Source organism: Anticarsia gemmatalis, chromosome 16, assembly GCF_050436995.1.
Source record: "Anticarsia gemmatalis isolate Benzon Research Colony breed Stoneville strain chromosome 16, ilAntGemm2 primary, whole genome shotgun sequence".
Taxonomy (NCBI): domain Eukaryota; kingdom Metazoa; phylum Arthropoda; class Insecta; order Lepidoptera; family Erebidae; genus Anticarsia; species Anticarsia gemmatalis.
Window position 1 is genome coordinate 4831448 of NC_134760.1, and position 19958 is coordinate 4851405.

The 19958-nt window shown below is 32.9% G+C and overlaps 1 protein-coding gene across 1 annotated transcript in view; it reads right to left on the reverse strand.

Annotated features, from left to right (window-relative positions):
- The window catches only part of LOC142979163 (estradiol 17-beta-dehydrogenase 11-like), a 42045-nt gene that overhangs the window by 21104 nt on the left and 983 nt on the right, over positions 1-19958 (reverse strand). Inside the window, exon 2 of the mRNA XM_076123951.1 lies at positions 5875-6259. Within this exon, the coding sequence (XP_075980066.1) occupies positions 5875-6181 (307 nt within the window). The 5' untranslated portion in view covers positions 6182-6259. The remainder of the gene's footprint in view (positions 1-5874; positions 6260-19958) is intronic.

Consider the following 19958-nt stretch of genomic DNA (forward strand, 5'->3'; position numbering starts at 1 on the left):
TAAATATAGATTTTATTTGATAGGATCGTTAAAACGCAATTATTACGTAGTGAGTTGTGTAAGTTAGTATTTCATTCAGAAATAAATAAAGATTTAACCGCGCGAATTACATGGACTGCTTCAGTTAAGTTTGTACTAATGATAATCGCTAGTAAATGAATGAATGAACAGCGCGATGAATGATTGAGAAGAAATGGAAGATTTTGTAGAGTACAAGATATGAACCCACTGTAATGAACGTATGTTGAAATATTTCAAAGATGTTCGCATAAAGCGAAGCATAAAATCGCACTATAAAAGTTCTAGGAATATTTGTATGCATGTATAACACATACAGTTGCTTTACAATGTTAAACATCCGACTAATTAACTGTCAACATAATTGTTGCTTGAGTTGCTTCGTTACACATTTATATAAGCACCTATTATCTTTGCCTACGCAAATAAAGCCGGAGGATTGTATCACTTGGATCGATGAGAATAAATCCTAATTCCTGACTATTTGTATAATTTACGTATTGGACTACTACCGACATTACTAAAGAAGGCAAAATTGTATGTAAAGTAGCAGCTCTCCTTCAACAAAAGCGCCTTACCATTGTAGGAGATTAACATAATACAATGTTGCACTATATAATATATGATACCGATATTTGTACTTCCTTTAACATCAATAAATACTTGAGATTACCTTAAGTAAAGACTGCCTACCTATCATTTCTATGCAGCCGTTTGTATAAAGAATATCACTTCAAGAGGAGCTTTAGTATGATGAGGCTTACCGCATTAAAGTTTAAAGGACTTCTTAATAGATCTTAATATAAAAATGGTTCATTTTGTTTACAAATAATTAAAGAAAATAATGCCCAAACGTGGGTATTTTTCAGACACCTCTGCCTACATCTTCGGGTATAAAAGGTGTATTTTTTATAGGTATGTATGTATTATTAAAAGATTGCAAACAAGAAACGTAGAAGAACCTTAGTGATTAAAGTGGAAAAGCCAGTTAAACAATTAAGTAATATAATAAGTAACTAGTATATTAAAAATAATTAGTTAATTTACTGGTAACTTGCCTGGTTTTTCTACGTTATTTACCTATGTTCTAATCTATACTATACTAATATTATAAAGCTGAAGAGTTTGTTTGTTTGTTTGTTTGTTTGAACGCGCTAATCTCAGGAACTACTGGTCCGATTTGAAAAATTATTTCAGTGTTAGATAGCCCATTTATCGAGGAAGGCTATAGGCTATATAACATTACGCTACGGTCATTAGGAGCGGAGTAGCAACGAAAAATGTTACAAAAACGGGGAAAATTTTGACCCATTCTCTTAGGTGACGCAAGCGAAGTTGCGCGGGTCAGCTAGTCGTTAATATATTTGACAAAGCAACTAACATATTCATGGTTTGTCACCAAAATACACACCAATTAAACGATGATACCTAACACTGATATAGACAACCTAAAAATGTTTATCAAGGAACTGTAATGCAAGCAGTAACTATTACTGCCTTAACCAACTAATTTATATAAAACTCTTCCGTTACTGAGTGACTGACTGACTGATGGACAACGCACAGCCGACACTACGAAACACAGTAGAAAGTTGAAAATTGGTATAAAGATTCTTTAGAAAGTGTAAATGAGCACTAAAAGAGGATTTTTGGAATTTTCCAATGGGGGTAAAAGAGAAAATCCTTTTACATGAAAGATCAACAATAAATGATGTGAAAACGCGAAAACTAAAATCTACGCGGACGAAGTCGCGAGCAGCCACTATCTATACTATAATAATATTATAAAGCTAAAGAGTTTGTTTGTTTGTTTGTTTGTTTGTTTGTTTGTTTGTTTGAACGCGCTAATCTCAGGAACTACTGGTCCGATTTGAAAAATTCTTTCAGCGTTAGATAGCCCATTTATCGAGGAAGGTTATAGGCTGTATATCATCACGCTACGACCAATAAGAGCAGAGTAGCAATAAAAAATGTTACAAAAACGGGGAAAATCTTAACCCATTCTCTCTTATGTGACGCAAGCGAAGTTGCGCGGGTCAGCTAGTTATATTATAAGCCGTTAAAATATTTTAATATGTATTCCGTATAACTAATATGTGCGTGATAATTGCTGTACAAATATGAACATATATGTGAGTCTTTTACACCTACACTCATTTACTAGTGCCCATTCAGGCGTAGACAAACAAAGTGTCGATATAAAAAGCTATTCGCACTACTGCAAGTGTTAATTGACCTTATAAAATATCTTGGAAAAACTAACAATGCAAGACTCCCATTCAGGTAATATTTTACTTATGGCACCGTGACAATGTGTGTAAATATTTAAGTCATTACAGTCTCACATGTAGGTAAGATACGTATAAAGGAAATATTATTTTGTTTCTTTTTAAACAATCCTTGTGGTTATTAACTCTTAATACTTAAACTTTTTCAGGGATTTAGTACCGCAGTTTACGTCGTAACAGGCCAAATATTCCATTACTATATTAGATTGGTTTCTTATTTTAATGTGAAAAGCTATATCAGCTAGGCTCGGCCCAGTTATTATTAGACCATTTTTATATTCAAGCGGTCGAAGGTTCAAATCCAGTTTTACTATTGACGTCAATCCTCTCTTAGCAACAAGGACTTAAGTCTTGTTTTACAACAATAATATCAGTAATTTACTATTTAAATTGTGGGTTTTATAAATTGTGACCGTTTGAGACAATTGTGCAATTTGAACAATTTCTTAATAGTTATGGAATAAGAAAATAAGACCCTGTAATTCAGATAATAGATTCATATTTATAGAATCTCTTCCTTTCTAGTAAACACGAAATCTAGATACATGTGTATGAAAATGACTGTATCTGAATTGAATTGTAAAATTTAATGTAAAAATTATTTATACGTCGCAAGCGTTAGTCACAACTGAAGATAAATATTTTCTTTATTAACATAAAGTAATTTTACTTGCGTAAGTCACTACGTGATATGCATCATAATACTATGGCGCTTAAACTACATTGTGAATATTTATTTATCGAACAATTAATGCTTAATGACGACTGGTGTTATTAATGTACGGCATGAAGCAGCACCCTGTGGGGTCACTTGTAAAATGGCGGAAGAAAGTTCATAATTACGATGTCGCCCTTGAAATGCCATTTTGTAAAAGCTTTGTTTGTATGTAAGATTGAAGAATCAGGAAGACGTTCAGACAATGAAATTGACTTCCTAGAAGAGCTTTACAATCTTTTTATTGAATTTATTTATGTGTCTGATCTTTAAGCTCAAGAAAAAATATCTTTCATTATGTATGTTGTGGCATAAGACTAATTACACAGAAATTATCCTGTATGCTTCGTAGGTACATAAACGAAAAGCCATTTGTTATTCCCCAACATTCCAATATTATCAGTTTTATTTGCTCTATGAAATCTCACATTACGATGTGGTAACATTAATCTTATTTTTGCAATAAGCCTGGTGACATCATACGCTATGTAATTTAAACCGAAGCAACAAAGTAATAAATTGACCAACTGTAGTCAAGTATTGTACTCGAAGTAAGTAAATTGCAATAATGCGGGAAGTGTGAGCGACGGGTTGAGAAACAGTCTCATCGTGCCTTCGTTGCGCAGGAGCGTTACTTGAACATCTCGTGTGGGGATGTTCAATCAGCCATCACTTAAGACGTACACACAACGTGCAACGGCATCATTCATCAGTTTATATCACTTTTTGCTTACTAAGTTTTATATACATAACTATAAATAAAAAATTTAAAGCACCCCCCATTTTTATTTCATACCTTTTATAGATTGGCTAGTTAGGTTAAGCCGTTCTAATACTCCCACCATTTTCTCATCATACGAAGCTATTTAAGACCCCATCCGAGTAAATTTCCTCTCCTCTCTTCACTTCCACCCCCTACAACTTTTTAGCAGGTTAAAAACGTCTTAAATTGTGGTAATGACAACGTTAGGAGCCCTTTTCAGGCATTGCCGCATCTCACTGATACGGTGAATTCTGCAGTAATTTTATCATTGAAACGACTGCGATCAGTGGATCTTGTCATTTGTGGACAAATTAAAGTTAGCCGTTCCTTTATTAGACAGACTTTAGGTAGGCAGACTAAAGTTCGCCACTTACTCCGTCTGCTTAGTCCACATTATTTACATGTTAAATGTGATGTACTTCCATATTATTACGTAAAAAAATATCATTATAAATATGTTATTAGGCTTAATAAAGTGTATGACGTTTTCATTTTTTATACAGGCTAATCACTTCCTTAATTTAGTGGTAGCCAATGTTAAATTATATTATAACGCCACTCACATTGAATAAAAACTATTCGTAAATGGTATTATAATGACAAAAGTGATTTAATCTTTAGACCCCGTCTAGGCTACACGTGGCACTAATGATAGTTTAAAACTATAGAATAAGTAATCTTCTTAACTAATTAAAATAGTAACTCGTTCGTTTGTTTCTATTTTTCTTACAAAGCAGTTTGTTAGAACATATTTTGCGTATTTTATGAATTTAACGGACAACAAATTAGCCTTCTTATTTTCCGATTTTTATTCGATGTGTCAGTCGAAAAACAAAGAATTTTATAGTATTTAAAATTATAATAATTTTTAGACCGTGGGTACCGTCCTAAGGTTTTGATTTATTTAACTGTTAGGCGTTAATTGGTAGCAAACCTTTTATTAACTTTTACCAGGAGCCGCAAATTTTTTTCTACATATAGACACGACACATTGTACCTAGTGAAGAAATAGTATGTGGTTGCTATTTTAGAATGTTTGTGCGAAACAACGGTATAAGTAAATAATATCTTATAATTATATTCTGAAGTTGTTTTAGCGTGCAACTAACAATATAATGGACACTAACTGTTTGCCAACTAATTAGTAACGTAATCAAGTTGGTTTACTTTAATCGCTGTCTCTGTCAGTCAAACTAAGTATTAAGGGCTAGCTAGATCTTGAACCAAGGCCAAAAGTAGTAGTAAATGTACTAAAATTCGTAACTTAAGACAAACTTCTTTTGGATGAATTTTTATTACTCTACTTGAGAGGTTCCGGTATGTTTAATGAGTCCATTATTTCTAAGAGGAAACGTAATCAGCCGTGAGATGACAATGAATATTGTCAAAACGAGCGTCGACCTTCCCACGATTTGAAGTTTACAGTTACATAAAATACATTGTACGGCGCATGCATTCACGCCTTTACATCCACGGCAGCGGCGCAGCTCCGCGGGCAATGTGAGGAAATAACGTGTTGATACAACCTGCCATTGTGTCGTGTTTTCCCATAGTTTTGTATGATTGTATGATGTTCTGCAATGTGTGCCATAAATGCCGTGCAAATTAATATCTATCGCGTTCTTATACAACAACGTTTTGCTTTTAACGCTTTGTTGCGGATTATAGCGATATGCTTTTTAAGAATTGAGATTTTATTCACGATTTCGATGAGATAATTGAAGATGGGTTGCTAACTCAATTGGTTTTAATATTGTCACTACTTTTAGGTAGAGCTATGCATTAATAATACCTTAATTAAAGTTTGACTGCTAAGGATATTATAATAATATGAAGAAAACTAAAAAGTGTTGTCCTTCATAACAAGTAATTATACCATTTACAGTATAATGAAAGGGTTTTTATATTATCACGATCTCCGTATAAGGCCGTGATTTCTTAGTAAACAGAGCACATTTCTGCATAAGTTTTACTCAGTTAAACATATTTACGTTACGCAACTAAAATATACGCATACGTGTCATCGAATAAGTCGTGATTACCATCTGTACGTGCGTTTTAACACGGTCATTTGTAATTAGTTGACTGACCTTGTTTGTTTATATCCCATAAGACGACTGTGCATCCGAGGCGGGCGAGCCTGAGGGCTATGAGACTGCCCAAGCCGCCGCCACCTCCCGTCACCAGCGCAATAGCGCCCTTCAAGTCTTTCTTCTTTTGTCCAACTATAGTTCTATATATAGCGTATATCACATGTCCGATACCGACGATGACAAACATTATAACGTCTATAATTGCTTGCACGACGGTATATTTGTCCCTCATGCAGTCTGGGATCTCCCTCGTGAGGGGTCCTGGCCTCATGCCGTTGATGTATTCTTGAGTTTCCACGGACATTGTATCGTTGTTTGTATGTTCAACCACTGAGCATCACTTTACACTTTGTTATGTTTCACTACACTCCAGCGCGTTTACCTGTAACAAAGATGTTTTTGTTAATATATGGCTTATTGTCATATCACTTGAGAATGTTCTATTAAACTGCGAAACGTACTCGTATTATAAATTATATTTCAATAACATAATTGTTATGTAAATGTTTAATGAGTTGGTATAATGTTATAAAGATCGCATCGTAGGAAAATATCATGAGTTTCCTTGAGTGGAATGTGTACTTAAAGTCACAATAATAGTTTTTAAAGTTACATTGACATAATTTCCTTCAGTATTGTTGTTAGTTGGGTATATTTTACATTTTTATAATTGTGGTGACGCAATCAATTATTTTATTTGAAACTAGGCCGTCTTTAACCTACTGTAACTGCGGGAAATGTTATAATTGTCTCATTTAAATATTTTTTTATCTACATCCGTTCTATTATTTCCATTTGAATGATTTTGTTTAAGCAAGCGTGTAATAATATTTTATTATAGAAAATTGCATCCTATACCCATTCATTCATCGTCTCGCATTAAATACAATAACACAATCATGATTAAATGTCACATAGAATCCAAATTAAAGGTAAATAGTGCCTCCATTTTTCAACTAGGAAAATCTAATTAAATATTGCGGAGGTTAAATCTTTAATTTTGGCCTGTTCTTGTAGTTTAAGTAGATTTGAAATCAAACACTTTAGCCATCATTGTCAATAAAAATAACCTCGACATAATATTGAACGACCGTGTTTGATAATAATTCATCTTCCTAATACCTAAAGGTTAACTCGTGAATTTGTAAAACACAAATACCTATATTGTCAAATATAATTATGTATAATTTTCTTTCAAGTAGTAGAAAACTACACTAAAGTAGTGTGCGGCTGGCGGAGTAATAAAAAATGTAGAATTTAGATCATCAGTGACCCGCAGATTTATGCAATTCTCTAACTCAATACTAAGTTGCCGGACTAGAAAAGCTTGACGCTTGAAATAAATACATCAATTACCTAAGTCCAAAGCCAATTGAACTATAACATGTTGATATAACGATCATATTATTATACGATTTCCATGAGCTAAGCAGTCTCTGTTCTCAACTCTTTACTGAACATTGACTAACCTATTTAAATAATATTTATGGAAAATAATAGACCTTTGTAAATGCCTTCGCTGTTTGACGAGGAAAGGAGTATTCAAATCAATGATATTGATCGCCAGTATTCATCTTTGTATTTAACCATTGAATGTACCCTTCAAGTTAATCTGAATAAGCTAAAAGATACGTAGTATGTTGTGCATGTTCTTCTTACTTTTGATACTACAAAGAGACCGTATTGCGGAGATATTCTTTAGATATATAGTTAAGATACATCTACACTTTTTATTTCCAGTATTTAATAAGTAATTGCAATCAAGATATAGCTGCATGTGTTTGCTATGTATAGCGCTTCTTTGGTTTTTCTTTATATAAGACGGTTCACCCTTGTTTGGTATAACAACTTTTGATGTAATGTTATAATGTTGTTAATGGCTGGTTGTTGAAATATGTTACTTTGTTGAACTAAATCAGTGAATCCAATGTTTCTTCACCAGCCAGGATAGGTCTATTATCAGAACAATTTGCATACCAAACACGAAGGTTCACATATTTTATAATAACAGTTACATTTGCATATTAAAGCTATAAATGTTGATTAATCGACTGTTTTCTTTGGTTTAAGTATTTTAACCTTCGTTATTGAGCAATAAGTTAATTTTCGGTTGAAGGTACTTGTTTTGATAAACAAGTTTATTACATAAATTAAAATTAATGACAATTAGGTTATGTCATTGACAAAAACGAGAGGCGTAAAAGGTAATAAAGTAAGTCGTTAATCTGGTTTTCTGAATGTAATAAAAGATAGAACGACTAAAGGTTGGCAGATCTATAATATTGTCTCAACAGTACTGATTATTTTTTATCTTACTAAAGGGCTAATAGCTTTGAAAACAGTCGATGAGTAACTAAGAAGATATGGCTCAATGAATAGAGCGAATTGTCTGATTAATGAACTTAGAACTTCTACAAAACCTTCATCCAGGTAGATAGGACCCGATTGTTCAGTAGTACATTGTACTTAGATCAGTTGCAGTGATAACAAACTCTGTGACAGCATAATTGCGATAATGAATCCATAAAATAGTGCCTCGTCCACGCGTAGGCATAAATTAGGCTCTAAGCACATTCCTTTTGTTTCATACACCTAGTCGGTTTGCCTTCCAAAATGTAAGCAGTATTTAGTAATATGGAAACTTGCATAGTGAATCTTTTTGGAAAGCATCGCAATCGCAATTAGAAACTATTCAAATCCTGTCAAATAGAGAACCATCTAACTTTAAGACTTTCGATTTGCATGATTACTATTTTATATTATACTAGAATTAACACGATCGAATATTTTGCCACGGATTGCAGGACGTTTTGGCACAGGTTATTGTAGCCGTGATCCGACTGAACATTCTTATTTGTCAAAGTCGGTTGAAAAATCTAATTAATATGCCAGTTAAGAACGTTTAGAATTATGTATGAAGATATAATATTACGAACAGATTATATGATAACCTATGTCGTAATAAGACCTTCATAAATCGGTTCGGATATCGTTTTGAAAAAACATGCTAATGTTTTTATGATATTTCCATTGGAATATCGATGGCACAAATAATTTTAACTTTAGAGAATTACTATACTATTATTTATTCTCAGTATTCCTACGTAAACCAATATTAAGTCCAATATTTAATTGTCATATGCTAGTATTTACAATAACAACCGGTTTATATGATATTATAGGTCTCAGTCTAAGATCTGGGTACATTGAATCATTTGCTACTAGAGGTCGTTCATTGCAGAAACACTGAATGTACGACTTACAAACAATAAAATGTAAAAGTAACTATTCAATACATAAGAAAGCAATTCGTTTTAAATAATGAAGATTGAAGAATAACTATTGTCAGTACAAAAATACGGCCAATGTCAGTGCTAAATGCATCTAAATATAATCGTAACCTCAATACCTAGTTTCAAGATATAAAATCGCAATATCTTCTTACGCACGATTTTAAAGTCTTGATCAATCGGAATATTTGTAGTTTGACAATGAATTAAGTTTTTAGAATACGTTATACGATAGATAGCGTAGCGTATTGATAGTAGTAAAATAAAAGTGATTAAAAAATTATTTGTCATTATTTAATTACTTCTTAGCATTTTATTTTATATCTGGTCTAAACGTTATAAATCCGAACACATTCATATAGTTATCAATATAATTGAATGCTTACTGAAGAATTTTGGTGCCGAAAGGTCCGCTAGGTCCAAAACTCATTGAACAGGTTGTTTAACCAATATTTTGTAAGTTCCGTCATTTCTGGTTTGAAATTCTTATTACAAATATCGCATACCTAACTTATGGCACCAGAATATACTTAATATCTCCTAGTGATTATTGAAAAATACATTTTATGAAACTAATTTACGCAGAATTGTTAGATACTTAAGACCGTACGTGAACAGTATACATAATAATACACATTTATATATTGAGGAAACATTTATTTAAAAAACGACTTTCCGAAAATACTGCATCGAATCATCCGCTAACAACAAAAAAGGTATACGTTTACTTTGCAACAAAAAAAGGTTTGCATTTAAGTAAGTTAGAGTCACAAAACATACAACAAGAACCTTTTCATGAAGTTGAAGCTAACGAAATTTAAACGTATTTAAAATCAACACCTAAAATATTGACAATTTGTGTGAGACATATGACTAAACATCATGGGAGTGGATGACGGTCTCTCTCACACATCGGTGTCGCAAACGGGCACTGCCAGCGACCGGTGAATGCAGCCAGCATTGCACAAACCACGTACTACTACTACTAGTCGAGCCACGAAGGTCAGATATAACACTATCAATACACTCTATCAAGAGGTTTTTGTGTATTTGTTTATGTTTACAGTATTTGTACATCAACTTTGTAAAGAGTGAAGGTATATACGGTGTATGTAGCTAGAGTATAATTCATAATTTCCTCTGTATGTCAGAATAAAGTAGCCGTAACAAAGAGATAATCATCCGCTGCGTAAGTCACCGTTGACCGATATTCTAAATCCTAAATTTTGATTTAGGATTTAGAACATGACATACCTATATACGGGGCTCTTTAATAAGTAAGTATATTTTTTACGTATCACCCTTAAAAAATAAAGCTATGCGTACGGATTATTTCATCCATTCGCATAACTACAAACTTAAAAATAATCTTATGATGTCATTACGCAGATTTTTTATCAACAAGATCATAGACCCATGTCAAACCAGCTAATTATTCTTATAGCTTTTTTATTTAATGGAAGATGAAATATATCATTATATCTGCAAAAAATAAAGTATAAAACAAATAGATGTGGATAATTAATTTTCACATGCGGAATAAAAACTTCCATAAATAAATATGCCATGCGTAAGGTTTTTCCAGTACCTTCCTAAATAAAAAATAATGACGTCAAATTAAACCAATTACGCACAAGTGTTAGTAATTAGGCGCAAGTAAGACAGTAACAAACATCGTAATTATATTAAACATAAACATGCTAATAATAGACATTATATTATATACGCGTTATTAATTGTTTGATTATGAAATAATACTTAAAACACTGAATCAAAAATCACACTAATAAAATTACTTAACGAGGCAAAGAGCGAAGGAAAAGAACTAAAGAGAGATATTGGATTCGATTAAAGTCAGTTCAGTTCACATCTTAGATAGGTACGAATTTTACTAACCAAACGTTTGTTTTTCCTGTCTCCCATTCATAGTTACGCATAGAGCCGCCTAGTAACTTAGTCATGACGCACACACTATCGTTTATCGGCACCACGGCCGTGCTCTGCATACGAACACGGCTCTTTGGGCGATGCATCCATTCAATGTCATATTCCACGTACTACCATTGAACGTTTCAAGGACCAATATGATACTAAACCACAAACACCGACCGCGAATACTTCGATTTAAGTGTACACTATCGATTACACATTGTTTTAGAATTTAGTTTCATCGAAATCTTGACTAAAAACTTGACGAGGTAACTTATTGTATGCACAAACGACTACGATCAAATCTTTACAAAATTCAAATATAAGTGGCAGAAGTTTTGCTACTTTATTCACCCCTACAATTGAAGTGAATATCTAATCTTTACAAATAAATATTCTTTTATTTCCCATTTCTGAGTCCCTTTGCTACAATGAAGAAACTCATATTATGTGCGTAGCTAGAAGCTGCTATAAGCTTTATCGAGATTAACCAACAGCCTTAAAATAAATTCTATTCTTGTCCTCGTAATCAATCTCGTTTTTTGCAAAATCACCGAGTTACATACATTAGAATAATTAATGACTTAATGCCTACAAACTCTCTTGCATAAGATTAAGAACATAAGTGTCTGACATTCATCTCGATGCAATTTATATGACATGCGTATTTTATGTAATGGTTATCATGAAGGCTTCATTTAGTTATAATGATTTACATGACGAAGCACTATAAACAGGCTAGAGGCTCTAGAAACTTTGGAACGTAATAAACATATGGATAAGCGAGACTGCGAAACTGTTAACAACACCTATCTAATATATAAAATTCTCGCGTCACAGTTTTCGTTGCCATACTCCTCCGAAACGGCTTGACCGATTTTGATGAATTTTTTTGTGCTTATCCGGTATCTATGAGAATCGGTCAACATCTTTTTTTCATACCTCTTAGTAACAATGGTTTTTTTTTATAATTATGGCAAGACAACGTTTGCCTGGTCAGCTAGTAAAACCATACAAAAACCTTTTTTTATTAGTAAGTATAAAGTTAATATAAGTACGTATGCTTATACTTTTTTTGTCAATTGTTTGATCTGGTTTTTTGGTCTTACCAAATGTATTAAGGAAAATGAAGGCATTATTGCCGAATCCGACGAGGAGTACTTCTGTACAACCGTATTAACCTCTCCTGGCATTGAACGACGACGACAAAGGCTTTTTATGTACGCAATCTGTTATCCAGACGGGTCACTTGAGTTTTATAGGTCTGATAAGTAAGGTCATCTGATTCCTTAAAGAGTTCGTAAACTCTTTTCAATAATACAAGATTCAAGTACTGTCAATATGAAAGAACAATTTCAAGTTCGTTTTTGCCTATTTCCTGATACTTCCCACATCTTTTAGCTTTTATAGGGTTTACCTTAAAAGCATATTTCCGAATTGTTTTATCGAGTAGGATCTTATATATCAGCTCTCGGAATGTAGGTTTGCTAAATCTTTATTAGAAATATGTTCATATTCTTATACAGTTATAATATCAGGTTATGAACTCAAGTTTCGTGTCAACTTTGGGCGTTTAAGTCTCTAGACCGTTACACGAGATTGATAGCTAATTGTCCAACCGACCGGTTTATCTTACGGCTCAAATATACGAAATTAAAAACTTGTCTATTAATATCGGGTGGAATTTTTTTGCCCAGCAATTTTTTTTTCATCATGTCAATAGGTAGGTACACATGAATCAACGTCATATTTATTTAGGTGTTTTTTTGTGTACATCTTGTAATATGTATTAGATAACATCGACCGAATAAACAGCAGAATGTAAACGACCTACCATCAAACAAGAAAAACAAGCACTCGAAATTTCGATCGTTTCGGGCTTCTTCTTTCCGTAAGTACGTACCGTAACAAGATCCAATTATAATGACAACCGGTGATGCAACTGTTACCTAACACAAAATAGAGAAAAATGGAGCAAACCGGGGGCATATTAGACTAATAACGTCGAATGTTCTAGTAGAAAGTAAAGAAACTGTGTTGTGAAACAAACGCGCGGCCATGGTGCAAAGAATGACGGATAATTGAAGCCGGCAAGCTAGCCACCGTGACAGGAAAATGTCCACTGAACAACCGTTTGAGCCATTACCGAAAATATTCCATAACATTACCGATATTTTATCGCTCTGCTGCTATAAACTGTTGCAATAACTCATGAGTATGTATGAGTCACGGCTGGTATTAGTTATATCTTGTTTAAGTTTTATGTAAGCAATCTTTGGTCGAAAGTCTCATCCGAAATCCCTTTGCACAGCTATTAAGATCATCAAAAAGTCATATATAATTCAGCTGATAATTGCACTCTGCATCTTTTTGTAACTAGGTTTTTTTATCTATCTACTTATGTTCAAATATTCACTAGTTTTTATCAATAAGTACATGTTCTATCTTACTTTTAAAATCAGAATGATGGGAATGCTTCATCAATGTTTACATACTTATATTAATCAAACGTGTATACTACAAGATCATATCTTTTCACTTCGGCTAAATCTCTTTTGCTTTCTAAATGTTGAAAAAATCTTCATCGAACAACGTCTACTGAATCTGCACATTAAAGTCGCCAAGTCGTCGATATGAAGTCGTCAACTTTGGTATTTAGACGCCATTAAACAAACATATGACTTGCTAATGACAGGCATAACGTTTAGTCTTCTATACAGGTTGACCCAAGCTGCCCGATTCTCATAGGTTGATGATAGGAGACAATGTAATTTACTCAAAAAGTTGTGACAATCGAATTAAACTAAAGGACACGATAAAATCTGAAGACAGTTTCCCCGTATACATAACTAAGCTTACTTAGTACAATACTATCTTGAAAACATTCTCTCTATACATATGTATTATTGCCTTTTATAAAAGTGACAAAATACTTACGAGCGTCTCTATTACGATAGATAATCAAAGAATACCTTGAAAAATATTCAAATAAGCAGCCGCGCCTTATGTCTGTAAGGATTGCAAGAATGCGAATATAGTGTCAGTTGAGAGCTGACAGTTAACGATACGTGTGATACCACACACTGTGTTTATGTTATCGTAAGACTTGTAAACATAAACATGTGCATGATAATATGTTTATAAAGCGTTTTGTTTCTTTCAATCGTTTGAATAAAAAATAAAGAAAAACACACAGTTTTAACAAAAAAATGTTTATGAAGAAGGAACATAAGTTTAATTACAATTATTTTAAGTTACTAATAAGTATTCAATATCAGTAACGTAGAGTCGGTATAGTATCCGGTGAATATAACATAGATGACATTTTAAAATGCATTTTTCATTAAATTTATCTAACAGATAATTTATCCGAACTCAAGGTTTGTTATGCCTGATAAAAAACCTTGAAGATATTACTCGATAACTACACGACACGATAATAGTCTTATACTATACTTAAGACAAACGTAACTATTCAAAGATTATACCGAATAGTAATAGAATGGAAAAATATTGGTTACAAATCCGGCTAGACATTACTCATGAAGATATGTTTAGGCCCTAATTTCAAATGAACATTCCAGAAATTAATAAGGGAGTATTACTTCTGCCTGCAACTTTACTTTCCTATGCTATAAAAATGAAATAAATAAGAGATATAAAAGGAATCCTTATATCGAAGTATTTAACAGGTTTTTTTACCTTTTACTAATTAACCATGATGGATTACGTAGAATCCCGTCGGCAACTCCTTTTCAGTATATATGACGCAAACAGCCGGAAATCTACCCTACGTCATAATGCATAATTTTAAAGAGAAAAAGTTCAAGTTGAATGCCTTGTTTTTGCCGCGTACATTCTGTGAAAAGCCCACTTGCGCACTTATTTATATAGATACTTGGTGATATTTTTATAGCACTGCATACAGCATTCACATAACACTCGAAATGTAAAATCTACATAGTTTTATTCTAACCTTCAATTTACATGTCAAGTACTTACCTACCTAAGAACTTTAACAGATAGGATTGTTCCATAAAGATATTATTCACCTTCCATAAGAAAATTATATGAACGTTAAGAAGTATATAAAAAAAATTATGTACTTGGCGAAGAATTAGTAAATAAACAGTTGTAAAACAACATTAAAAGATCAAATACAGAGAACAATTTTAATTTGAAGACCATCATATTCAGATTGTTAGTTTTTCGCGAAACGATTTAGTATAAATACCTATCTGTTGAGATTACGAAGCTATTAGATACAACTTTTAAAACCAATCTTCCCCTAAATAGAATCTCTATTTAGGTGTTTATGGTTCTGAGTTCAAGGTACTTTTAGTTAAAAGAACCAGTCCCCAATATTGACCAAACAAATCGTAATTAGTTCTTGTTTTGCCAAGTTTAGTAAAACAGTAGGGGAAGGTCGCAATGATCTTGAGTCTGCAAATAATTTGAGGTTAGCTGACTTGTATAATAAATTGCACGACACTGCATAAGGTTTTTCAAATTTGGCTAAAATATTTGCTTAAATCCGTAAATATAAGGACATCTTCAAATTTCAATGTTATGTTTCCGGAAATACTAGTCAAAGTAATTGGAACTGGAACTGTCTTACTAACTCCTGGTTTCTGAGGTACATTTAGCGGTAGTTTATCTATTCAATAGCGTTATACCTCATATAGAAAAAACTCTATTGAATAGATAAACTACCGCTAAATGTACTCAGAAATCGGGGGTAATAAACGTTGAATAAGCTCTGATTAGTCATAGAGTGTACTAGCTGACCCGCGCAACTTCGCTTGCGTCACATAAGAGAGAATGGGTCAAAATTTTCCCCGTTTTTGTAACATTTTTCACTGGTACTCTGCTCCTATTGGTAGTAGCGTGATGGTATATAGCCTATAACCTTCCTCGATAAATGGACTATCTAACACAGAAAGAATTTTTCAAATCGGACCAGTAGTTCCTGAGATTAGCGCGTTCAAACAAACAAACAAACAAATAATCAAACAAACAAACTCTTCAGCTTTATAATATTAGTATAGATTCTTTTTCACTCAAGACCAGTAGTTAAAAAGCAAAATCAAAAGTCAAAAAACACTGTAGTACTAATCAGAGCGATGTTTGTTAGTAAGACACAAAGTTTTAAAAGAAAAAATTTGTCGATCGATTTTAAATATTAAAATATGTTAAACCACATGAAAGTATAATAGTTTATGAAATGAAGAGGTACTCTGCATATCTATACTAATATTATAAAGCTGAAGAGTTTGTTTGTTTGTTTGTTTGAACGCGCTAATCTCGGAAACTACTGGTCCGATTTGAAAAATTCTTTCAGTTTTAGATAGCCCATTTATCGAGGAAGGCTATAGGCTATATATTATCACGCTACGACCAATAGGAGCAGAGTAGCAGTGAAAAATGTTACAAAAACGGGGAAAATTATGATTATCTTAAGTGACGCAAGCGAAGTTGCGCGGGTCAGCTAGTGCAACATAATAATATGTGTTAAGATGTAAAATGTAAATGAGTTAAATGCACTTAAGATACTGTATGCATTTGCATTTATGAAGGAAGGAAGAGTACCGTTGAGACATAAAATCGACGGAATAATGGCATAATATTAATATATAATATTAAGTTTCTGTTTTGAAAAGTTTGGCTACGTGTTCATATTTGTTACATTAAATTATAAAGATATTATCAGATTCTATTCAAAGAACCAGTGGTAACAACTTTATTTATTATCTCAGGGTAAAAATAACTTGGATTTAATGCTGTTTATATGTATTTTTTGCAGATTATCTACGTGGGAAACCTGCCAGTCTTTCTAAACCTCTACAGGACAAAAGTTAAGCAGGTAGTGGAAATACATAAATAGGTTTACCTACCTTCATTATAAATCTTATACCTACTACATAATTAACTAGAAATATAAATAATTATCTTCATAAGCATTACTATGTTTAATATAAATTGAAGGTCCCACGCTTTTCTCCCAGAATTCTAGCGGATTTTTTCGAGGGTTTCCACAAAATTATGAGAAAAAATTTATTAAAGAATTTATATTATAATGTTAATAATCAAAAAGAAAAATTTGCATAATGTGGAAAATTATTTATTTCACACAGTCATATTCTATACACCTCATTGCAATTTCAATTACCAGACAAATAATCAACAACAATTAGTTACACTTACAACCCGATACTTGACGAATAATTTAGAATCCTCACCTATATATTCGACATAAGCCTAATAATTTTTGTATCTTATATTCGTGATTCAAGCCATATTTCCAGTTTGACAACACGTTGGCCGATGGTTTCGGCGCGGTATATTTTTTGCCACCGCTTTCTCTCGTGCTTTCACCATGACGACCAATGGCCCGAGATTTTAGTTATCATTTGACATGAGAATGCGGCGTTTTGATTACACATTGACCAACTTCAAGGAAATATTTCGATGGATACGTTCTCTTTTCAATGAATAAAATAAACAATATAGTTTTACTTTTGGTGGTCATGAATATTCTTACAGAACTTGTTCATGTTGATTATTTTTACGTTATTCTAGCTTACAGCCTATTTGGGTAAATAAGTATCGTAGCCTTGCCCTTTATGAAAAAACAGACTTAAAGTATGTAACGTTAAAAAAGTTTAGTTTCTACACGTTGTCTTGGTCATCAACGGTTATTCATCCCGTTTTACATTTCGGTAACCGGTTACTGTTCAAATGGCCGACAGACACCTGGCACTGATTTTAACCAGTAGTTGGTTACTATTCTCGTATTGAAAAGATTTCTGCAGGTGGATTAATACATTTTTATTTTCTTCGTAAGCCTTGAAAAAGACTTTTCAGTCGAAAACTTTTTATCAAAAGAGCTAGTTTAAGTAAAATAAAAACCAACTGCCTAGAAATGTCATAACATTTCTCAAGCGAACTCGGCTATTTCGATACTAAGTCGATATCGCAATTCCTTGCAAGATGATCGCTTGGATCGATCGCTGAGTGCTGACGGTGTCGGACCGGACGGCCTTCTCCCGGCCGTTTCTCAACCGCGCCGAGCCGCGTGCGCACGCGACCCACCCGCGAACGACATACTCTACGGAAGGACGTACCAACTGACACCGTGACTAAATAACTACGTCATATTATACTACTCTGTAACAGTCTATAATAATCGAAGTACTTATTATGCTACTCTGTATAATATTTTACTTTAAACTCCCAACAGTTTTGTCTAGTTTGTGAGCCTGAGTATGAAATAAATACCTATTCTATTTTTGCAATGTCCTTCGTCTGATTATAGATTGCTTCATAACGCTGTTCTCGCTTTGTAACACAACGGAATATTTTTGTTTATTTTAGAACATAATATAAAACGAAGCCATCTGAGACAATATATGTATGTATTTTGATTACTATTTATACAATGTACTTACCTATTCATCGTATTAAGTCACATTTATAATTAGTCAACTACCGAAGATGGTAATAATGAAAATAAAAATATGGCTTTATCACTTATCAATCAGCATCACTTCTTAATAATATTTATGAATAAAATTGCAAGAAAAAAGTGCTGTCAAAAATGTCTCTTTTAATTACTGTTACAGCCAAATTGTTAGTTGGTATTGCAAATTGTCTAATTGATTGACCTTCCAAACACGGTTATTAAATATTTCACGCTAGGGTCTAGCGACTATCAGCCAAAAATAAAAATATGATTTCTTCATTAACAAAAAACGTACACTTACATAAATTAACATCGAATAACAGTTAAACCTAGATATATTTAGAGTTAGGTATAATATTCTAGCATACTTAATTCAGCGGCATAAAATTGAAAAAAAGATAATATGCTAATAAAGACCTAACTGGTTCTTAAGGCCGTTTTTATATTTTGTTTAAAGTATGCCAATATTATGCAAGTAGCCGCGTTGCAGACGCTACAGATTTTATTTGTCATACACTTGCAATAATGTAGGTAATTAGTTCAATTTCAGTATAATGCACTGATTGCTTGTTTAACACATGCTCTCTGCACTTCTCTCGCCAGATATTGCAGTGGTTGGCATTTTTTTTGTTACGTGACATTGTGGTAAATGAATGCATTACTGTATATTAGACGACATTTTAATATGCTAATTTTAATTCTCTAGCCGTAGCAATAATATTAAGATAAAAGCTACAGATTTAGATCTCTACACCGTGAAAGTGAAATCCAAATCCGATGATTTCACGTGATTATGGAAGAAATGAACAGTTGTATTTTTTAAACGGTTGACGGGCTCCGAGAAGAAGTATCATCATCACTTAGCATTGCGAACGCGAGCTAATTAGCCCCGTAGAGCTGCCCATTCACCTAAACGTAGACCGGAAATGTTCTCATACACCATGCAATTATAAATACCACGCGCTCAGATAACTAGTTCACTTAATACACGTATGTTTTTAAATATCACTTGCCTAATATTAGAAAGTATGAAATGTTAATACCAAGTAGGCAGTTCTAGTATCCAATATAGTGCCCTTGAATTATTACTTAATATCGCGAATGTTTCTCAATGGAACGCTACTCCTTGATAATTATAACGGTTTGGCAATTTTTCACGTTATGGAGTAAAAATTTGGTTATTTTGTGATGAGTAGAGAGCGCTATTTAACTTAGTAAATACATAAGTAAATATTATATTATGTTTTATCTTTATTTTTAGTGGGTTTATTGGGAAGCAATGTTTTTTTTCTTTTCACGTCGTATTATTACAGTCCTTGTTTTATTTAATTTTAATTGTTCATAAAGTTTATACACTTAATGACTACTAAACAATGAACAATCACTTTTATTACATGTCG